Genomic DNA, 8,774 nt, shown 5'->3' with positions numbered 1-8,774 from the left:
AACCCCTTTTTTTTCCCCCCCCGGGGAAAACCCCCCCCCCCCCATGTTTATTACACTAGTCAAGCCCTGCTGAGAGGACTACCAGCGGTCAAGTGCTTCATCAGCTGCTTCAGGACATGCAGGCGACATCAGCCATGGCATTGAAGAGACTGCATGACAATAACAAAGAAAGCACAAGTTATCTTGAGCGAGCTCGCCCGTGCTCTCCAGCTGGCTCTGAGCCCCAGCTCAGAAGGTCACATAGCTGACATATCATCCTGTGAGTCATCCCCTGATACTGCGTGTGTCAGGCATAACTCATGCAGTTTGGCAGCATCAAGGGAGGTTCCCTCTCCTTTCTTGCTGCCCACAGTCAATGTTGCCCTACAGAACACACAAGACAGTAAAGCCACCGGAAGACATATGTACGGCAACTTGACCATCTCGCTAGTCGTCGTCACCTCCTATGGCAGCACCAGACAAGATTCATACCACAAGTGTTACTTGCAAAGCTGTCTAGATGGAGAAGTATGTATCAACACAGCCAAAATACACCTACCTACACCAAAAATAAAGGTTTACAGCCCAGGTCAACTAATTGACCTACGCTCTCTGAAGTCCCTGCTTAAATACCAGAATGCGTGCAGATCTTAGCCAGACTTAAACAACAGACATATCAATGAAACACTAAGATAGATACCTGGTCTACACAGCACTGTGGAGTCAGGCCCATCAGGTAATATAGATTTCATTCACAGTCTGCACCGTTACGCCCTCTGAATCTACTCCCTAACCAGACAGTCAAAGCACTGGCAATGTGACTGGCACCCTGACAGCACTAGGATATTGCTGAGTGTCACTCCATCAAATAGGTGCTCAGTCAAAGCCACCATTCTCCCGCAAAACCACCATTTCTGCTCAGGCTGGCAGGTAAAGCCACAGCCTGCAGCAGCTGGTTGGAGTCAGCTGGGAAAGCAGGCACTGAAGACACGCATAAAAGTGTCAGGCTACATTAATCAGAGAGAAAGGCAGGCAGAAAGCTCAGCTGCAGTAGATCTGGCAGGAGATGGAGCAGAGGGGTTCGTGATCAAGGGAAGAAAAAAAACCAACAAAAAAGAAACCATGCAAGTACATGTGAAAATTATAGTCCTCAGACTAAGGCCAGGCCTGAGCCTGCTGAATTTTGGCTAAACTTAAACATGAAAAAATCCACATACACCAGAGGGAAGATGTGCTGTTTCAGGAACAAAGACGCGGAACTGACAGATGAAAGAAGCAGAAGCAAGGTGAGACAGGAGTCCCCCAGCTTGCCTGGCGTGTCTCTGTCCCTTCCAGACAGGCACTGCCAGTTAACCTGGAGGAACAAATGCCACATCTGGAAGGAAAATTGCCTTACTGGAGTGTGCAACAGCACCCAGCATGCAATTTGTCAATGTAATGACAAAAAAAGGATTATACTAATGGGCAGGTAGCTATAATGAGAATACAGTGACACAGATCATGCACAGTACATCTTTCCAGATGCAAAAAGGAATTGCCACTGTGGCTGAGCAGTTTGTTGACCATACAGACAGATGTTTAAGATGGGTGCTCAAAACCAATTTTTTTTCATGAAGAACAGAGCAAGCAATAGTCTTAACGTTTTCTCTGTCAGGGTAAGGTGTTTTCCACAGCATTAGGTTCTGATGACCACCAGCTCAAGAACAGCTGGGATTTTTCTTCTCCAGTGAAAGAAAATATATCATACATTTCAACTTGTAGCTAAAAGCCGTCATCCCATAACTCTGGATAAAGTGCTGCAAAATGCCAAGGCTGTTTCATACCATTGCAGAGGTTACGCATGCTTATGAAGGCTGTGCTAAGCCAAGAGAGATGCTAAGCCATGAAGCTACTGGACATAGTGCTCAGTATGTGCCGCACCAACTCTGGTCGGTTTTGAGGCCTGTTTCAGGAGCGGTGCTACCAGCAGGACCTCAGCAGCTGCTTTTGACCATCCTCGCTATCAGGTTAGTGCTGCAGCTGGTGCGGTGGATGCCCTGGGCCTGCTGCAAGCTAGCTGCTAAGTGCTTTCCAAGCATTTAGAGACCACCACGCCGAGGAGCTCACAGCCTGAGGCATTTAGTATCTCTGGTGGATGCCAGAGGCACATCAGCTGTTGCTTTCCAACAGCAATGCAGGTAGCAGATCTCAGCCCACACAGCCATGACAGTCAAGAGGACAGCACAAGCGGCCGCCACCATCACCCTGGCAGACACTGCTGTTTAAAAGAGCACGAGCTGAGTGGAAAATCAGCCCAGACGAGCCTGTGAGTCAAAGGCAAGTCATACTGTATGTCAGGAACAAGACATCTGTATGACTATGTCCACTCCAAAAAGCTACCTTATGCATTTAGGGATAGACATCAGGTGAAGAAGAGTGGTTAGGAAAAGCACACACAAAATCACAGGTTAGAAAAAGGATGCTCAAGAATACTTTTCTAGATGCTGCAATACTTTCAAGAGGCAAAGCTGAGGGTTTTAACCAAGGGTCATACAAAAGAGCTTATACCCTTTTTCCTGAACTATGTGCTAAAGTTACCCATTAGCAGTTCACATTCAAACACAGGGATGTTTGTTTGGGGCAGGAATGTGGTTTTGTTTTTATTTTCTCAGAAGCATGTAGCTTCCATCTGAGGAAGATCAATTATTAACTCCAGCCTGAGATGGAAGCATACAGGTTTAACTTTCCTGAGGGACAGGTACCTCATCATATTTCTAGATCTGACAGGTTCTGGTGTGGTTTGCTCCCACCCAGGAGGTTAAATACCAGCACGCAGTGAAGCGGTCCCACTGGGAGAAAGGGCACCGCACTAAGTACCGATGGGGATAAGATAGGTATTGATTTAATTTAAATTTGAATTTTTACAGTGTTAATAGAAACAATGTTGTGAAAAAGGAGTTATTATTTCTAATTTTTCCTAGGGCTTAGGTTTTGCTAAAACCTATTAAGAGTTTTTGGCAAGGTGTAATGTTCCTGCACCTGTGCTCAGCGGGTGATGTTTCAGACCTCTACAGAGCCACTTACATATGTACTTATTCCACATGGGGAAACATCCTTGGGCTTCTGAAGACTGCTCTTGAAGTATAACTTTAAGCTCATTCATCAGACCTAATTGAGCTCTTGGATATCAGATGTTTCTGCACAAATACAATTTTTCCATACACAGCAGTATATATATATTTTTACCATTTTATACTGTTGATCCTTTAGTGAGGGGAGCTGTAGCTTTCATTTAATAATGCCAGCTTTTTATCGTTACCACCTAAAAATTATCCCAGCTTTATGGCTATGTGACACAGCAACATCACCCATACTTAGTAACAGCAGCAGCAGCAGGTGGTACATGAGTGCTCTCACAAGCACGTTTCACATTACATGACCACTTGCCCTCAAGGTGTATTCTGGAGCTGAACCAGCTCCCTCAAAAGTCATAACCAGGTTTGGAGCATCTCTGACGATCTGCACTAAACACCTTCCTCAGAGGTGCCTCTCCCCTTCAGGGAGGATCTGTTTAACTCTAAAGCAGAAGGGCTGATCGAGCGTTTGAAGCGTTCAGGGTAACTGCTGAATTCCCAAAGCACTGGGAGGTCTCTGCCCTGCGCTGTGGTCTTCAAAGTTGGGCTCAACACCAGGTAAGATCAGGTGAAGCTCTTCTGTTGGGTGACAGTCCGCGCATGGCAAGCTGGCAGTGGTTTCTCAGCTTTGGGCCTTCTTTTCTAAAACAAGCAAGGGAACTTCCCCACATCTGCTCGTTTGCAAATTCAGTTTCTGTCTGACAGTACGTTTTACTAGCCTGCAGTCGCAACACTGGAGGAAGCACGAGCAGAGCCGGGGGCTGGAGTATTGCCATGATGCTCTGCTTTGGAAGACTGCCTTCCGTACAAAGACGACCTTATACTCTCCCACCAAGGCTGCATTTCATCCCGCCCTGTCCCAGTGAGCCCTCTGCAACCGCTGCCTCGCAGCCGAGATGCCAAAACCCAGGGTAGTCACGTGGCTGCATGGCAGACAGTAGCAGATCTATTTAGATTGATTATGCTTCAAATAAAACTGGTGCTGTTGATGTCTATTTACATTAGGCTTTCAGGAACGTTTCATAACCACTTACCCTTTTAATTAAAAAAATGTATTACCTTTGTTGCTGAGCCAGCAGTCTTTGCAAAGCATCTCTGCTGTCTCTCTAGCACCACATCAACTCGGGAAGGGACCTGTGGCACAAGAAGAGGACCTATCAGCCCAGCCTCCCCTCTGGAAACCTGTGGGCTGCTCAGGCATGCATGCAGACTGATGAGGCTCTTATGGACCACAGCATGAATGATCTGTCCCAGGAGTCAAAGAGGACAGCTCAGACTGGGGGACGGGGTGACAACCAGGAGCTACAGCCAAGAACGTTTCCTAAACCAGGGGAAGGAGCTCTCTCCATCCAGCTGAAAGTGCCTGGTAATCCAGAAGATGTTTATAGCTTCCAGCTGAGGAGAAGTCAGCTGAAGTACCAGTCTGCAATAGAGACTCTCTGCACTAGCTGTTACCAAGGAGGCTCCTGTTCAGGCAAACTTGTAGATGTTTCTTTGGCGTGACTGCACACACTGCTCTTCAGAAGGAAGCTGGTGGCCTCCTTCGCGCTGAAGTTTTGCAAAGTTATTTAAAGGAGTGTTGTTTTTCTGGCCATCCCTGCAACCTCCTTTGTGACACATCACCACATTGCTTTATGAGTTGCTCTGCTGAGGAGAGGCTCGCTAGAGAACTGCACTTTCTGGCAGTTCCCTTATAAGGCAAAGCTCCAGGCTCAGCTGGCCTTAGCTATTCCCTTAGTCTTTAGTCTTCATTGCAAAAACAGACCTGCGCTCTGGTATCCATTGTACCAGTATCAAACTGGAAAGAAGAAAAACAGAATTCCTCTTTTCCTTTGTTAAATGCCAGCCGACTTCACCATTTAAAAAAAAAAACAAAACAAAAAAAAACCCCAAAAAACCCCACCCCCAAAAAAACAAACAGTGCAGAGAAATTGTAATGCTTGTACAATTAGTTTTGCACACCAACAATAGCTTGCAAACTCTTCAGCACTTGTCTCTTTATCACATGTTCATATAGTGCTTAACTTGACAGTTAAGCCCCTCATCCCTGATCCCTGGGCATTACAGTCAAGTGAGCATTACAGAAAACAGGGAAAGCCCCATCAAACAATGCCCTGCCATGACTTGAGTTACCAGGGGACTGGGCTGGGCCCTTACTCATCCCGCCCAGGAGCGCTCTCACAAAGGGTAGCAGAGAATCAGCAAGAAACACACGCACCAGCCCAACTAACTCCCTTTCAAGCCTTTAGCCAAAAACAACTATTGTCTCAAATCCAGGGACTGCAAAGCAATTTGAAAATGACAAGCACTTCAGTTACAGCAGTAGCAATACTAGGAAGCAAAAGGAAGGGACGGGAGAATATTCAGACAGTAGGTGCATGTATATTTATACTACGCTCAAGTTGGAAGCCAGGTTTAAGCCTGACCATGTTCGTGCTTGAACTGATAAGGCTCAGCCCAGATTTCTCGATTCCTAAATTTTCAAAGGAGTTGCAGAGAGGTAAGTTTGTACTTAGTTCTGCACGTGACTGTGATGCACTGGGTAAAGTTATTCTGTGTCAACCATCCTAACCCATGAAGTCTTAACAATTAACACCTCACTGCTGTGTAAATTAGATTAAACATTTGCCTAAAAAAATGTGCTTTTCTTAAAGAAAACCTATTGCCCAGATCCAGTTTCGGGCACAGATTCAATAAAATATTGAAGCAAGGTGACAGAGAAGATTATAATCTGCAGCAGGCGGGGCAGCTGAGGACAGCAAGCCGGTGGCCAAGAGTATCTTTAGCCTTCAGCCTTCTCTGCCTAAGCAACAGCAATTGCTTTGGAATAGCAAACTAACAGAATTTATCATTTATTTGTAAATGATTAGCAACATCCCCGTTGATTTTTCTACAGGCCTGCCATTGGTCTGCTTAAAGGTTGACAACTGGAGCTACAAATGCAAGTCACCCTGCTCTGAGAGGCAATTGAAAGAAGTCATTGTGTGCTCCTTAGCTTGGAGATGACTCACTTCCAAAGCTGAAATGCCATTAGTTATGCAGTGGTTTCTCAAACCCCAAGAGCATCCAGCTGGAATAATGTCAGGGGAAAACAAGTCACGTTAGCTGAATGGACAAGCTGAAATTTGTCACCTTGCAGCTACTGCCCGCTTTATTTGTTACCTGCCTGGTAGAACATCACCTTACTAAGTGTCATTTCCATTTTGAAGGGATGCTGATGAGCACTTTGCAAAAATGGCATGTAAGAGACCCTCCCTCCAGAGTCCTGTGGTCCTTTTTCCTCCCCAGCAAGACAGCTGTGCAGCAAGGAGGCCACACCGCCTGTGCTCGGTTGGAAGAGAAGGGCTGCCTCCGTGCGCTCTGGTGGCAGCAGCACGTGAGCCCTGCTGAATGAATGCCTAGACATACGCAGAGCAATGGGGGATTTACTGCTCCACCCAAAATTAATCTTATAATAATCAAAGGTATTTGTACATCAGCATGTGCTTCACTGTAAATGACAACCAGGGCTACCGTGTTACAGGAGGCTTGTCTATCAGGCAGGGAGCGTAGTATCTCTGATTGCTTTCATGGGTTATCTTACAAATATTATTGCAGCAATCGGAACAAAGGCCAGGAGATCATAAAAGCTACTGGAAGACAACAAAAATATTTTTGACTGGTAGGTTTGTAGTGCGAGGAGAAGAGTTGTGGAGCACTTTTTTTTTTTCTTTACTTCCTTGAGTAGTACCACATGCATACCACAGTGACGGCTTAATCCAAAATAACATTTTTTTTGTGTGTGAGAGAAGGAGGAGGAGAACTGAGAAAGGAACGTGCTGTAAAAACAATGCAAACTGCATATGCAGAAACGAGGGATATTTTTTGTTTCTTCTACAAAGTCATTAAGCAAAACAAAATAAAACCTGTTGTAACTAAATTCAACTTGTTCTGAGCCAACCTCCCTATTTCCTCCTGCGCCTGCCATATGCAAGTTACTTCTTCATTTAGCAGCACGAGGCATAGCCCTTCCCTACTGTAACAGCAAAATCAGCCCAGGCTTGTCACCACATTTCACAAAGTTTGAGAACTGGCACGTTATTAGGCATGGCCACTGACAGGGATCTTTCATCATGAAAAACAAACAAACAAACAAACAAAAAACCCTCAACCATAGAAAATGTATCAGCCCCAGCATTTTGCTCATGCCAGTGACGTTAACTATGCAAGCAATAACATTGCTGCTCAAACATCCCAACTATATTAGGCACTTCCTTGCTGCCCTTCCCCTGAATGGCTGTTGACTTTGCAAGTGCTGCAGGGCAAAGATCTGTCTTCCAAGGCTTTGAAGTGCTTAGCACATTGTTGGCATCATATGAAAGTATCGTAAAATATACACAAGCATGTATCTGCACAGATTATTATTATTAAGGCTGTTGCTATATTCGTTGGTTATTTTACCAGGCAGTGGCTATCTCACTCTGATTTACTATAAGCTCATTATAGGTTTATACAAATGCAAAGGTAATCTAGCAAATGCAAGCGATTAATAATTTCCCCAGCAAATACAATCTGCGAGAAGTAGAATAGAAAGTGCGTCATTTTACAGGACTGGTTTAGGAGAGCAATTAGAGCTGATGAGAAAAGCTGTCCAGAAGCACAACCTACAGTTGTAAGCTGATACTGCACTTCAGGCTGCAGGGCTCAAACTGAGCCTATGCTGATGGAAAACCAGTTCGTTCATGAAGATAAAGCCCTCCTTACAAGATAAAAATGGGTTATGGATGTGAAAGGGATACAAGCTTCACGGTTCCCGGGGCGCAGCATCCAAATGCACCCTTGCAAGCGGGAAGGCCTGCCACTTACCCCTTCTGGGGAAGGGGCTGAAAGAGGATTTCCAAACCGGTTATGAACACAAGCAGGGGGTACTGGGAAAAAGGGTGAATGAAGGTTGAATTGTCATATTAATGATGAAGATTTTCCTTGAAGTTCTTCTTTCCTTGAAGTGAATTAGGCACCGTAATTTGTAATATCACCTCCTTCTCCAACAAGTCAGGAAGGCTTGGAGTCCACACAAGCATTATTTACACCGGATACAGAGAGGATAAATGGCAAAAGGAAATGTGGCTTACCTCCAGGTGAGGCTCCTGGTCTTCAGAGATCTTCCTGAGTAGCTCTGCACACAGCCTGCTCACCCTGCCGGCTACCCCTTCCGTCTCCATCCCCTTTCCCACGGTGATTTCACAGGGAGAAGTCCAAACTCCATATTCCTGCATCCCCTGGACATCACTTTTATTACCAGGCGACACCGAGAACACCCCAATGGCTTCCTCAGTCCTACCAGCATACCCAGGGCCAGCGAGCTCAGGCATAACCCCAGCAATCTGCTACAGCCAGGGGACCCGGGGGCTGTAGGGCACCCACCTATCACGGGCAGGGCTATGCTGGTACCAGATTGCAATGGTTATCCAAATCATGGGTGAGGGAAGAAGAGGAGAGACCCCAGCAGGTGCTAATGCTCAGACAGCTGTGCTCCCAGCTGTGCTCCCTGGGGGTCATACACCAGAAACAAGGGGTCCTTTCAATTCCCCCTTCTCCGGGCAGCTATCTCTCCATCAGTCTTATGGCTCCCAAATATATGAAAATTGCAGTATGTGTCTCAAAAAATGCAGGCATTCAGCCACTCCAGAAGTAAGGAACAAG

At 45.9% G+C, this 8,774-nt stretch overlaps 1 protein-coding gene across 1 annotated transcript in view; it reads right to left on the bottom strand.

The window, feature by feature from the left end:
* GLS (glutaminase) overlaps window positions 1–8,443 on the bottom strand; it is an 88,104-nt gene extending 79,661 nt beyond the window's left edge. The window contains 2 exon segments of the mRNA XM_009277164.2: window positions 7,938–7,999; window positions 8,204–8,443. Coding sequence (XP_009275439.2) covers window positions 7,938–7,999; window positions 8,204–8,443 — 302 coding nt within the window.
* Window positions 8,444–8,774: the final 331 nt, after the last annotated feature.

Source organism: Aptenodytes forsteri, unplaced genomic scaffold, assembly GCF_000699145.1.
Source record: "Aptenodytes forsteri isolate BGI_AS27 unplaced genomic scaffold, ASM69914v1 Scaffold145, whole genome shotgun sequence".
Lineage (NCBI taxonomy): Eukaryota > Metazoa > Chordata > Aves > Sphenisciformes > Spheniscidae > Aptenodytes > Aptenodytes forsteri.
The sequence above is the reverse complement of the archived record's forward strand: the minus strand, read 5'-3'. Positions and strand labels throughout refer to the sequence as shown.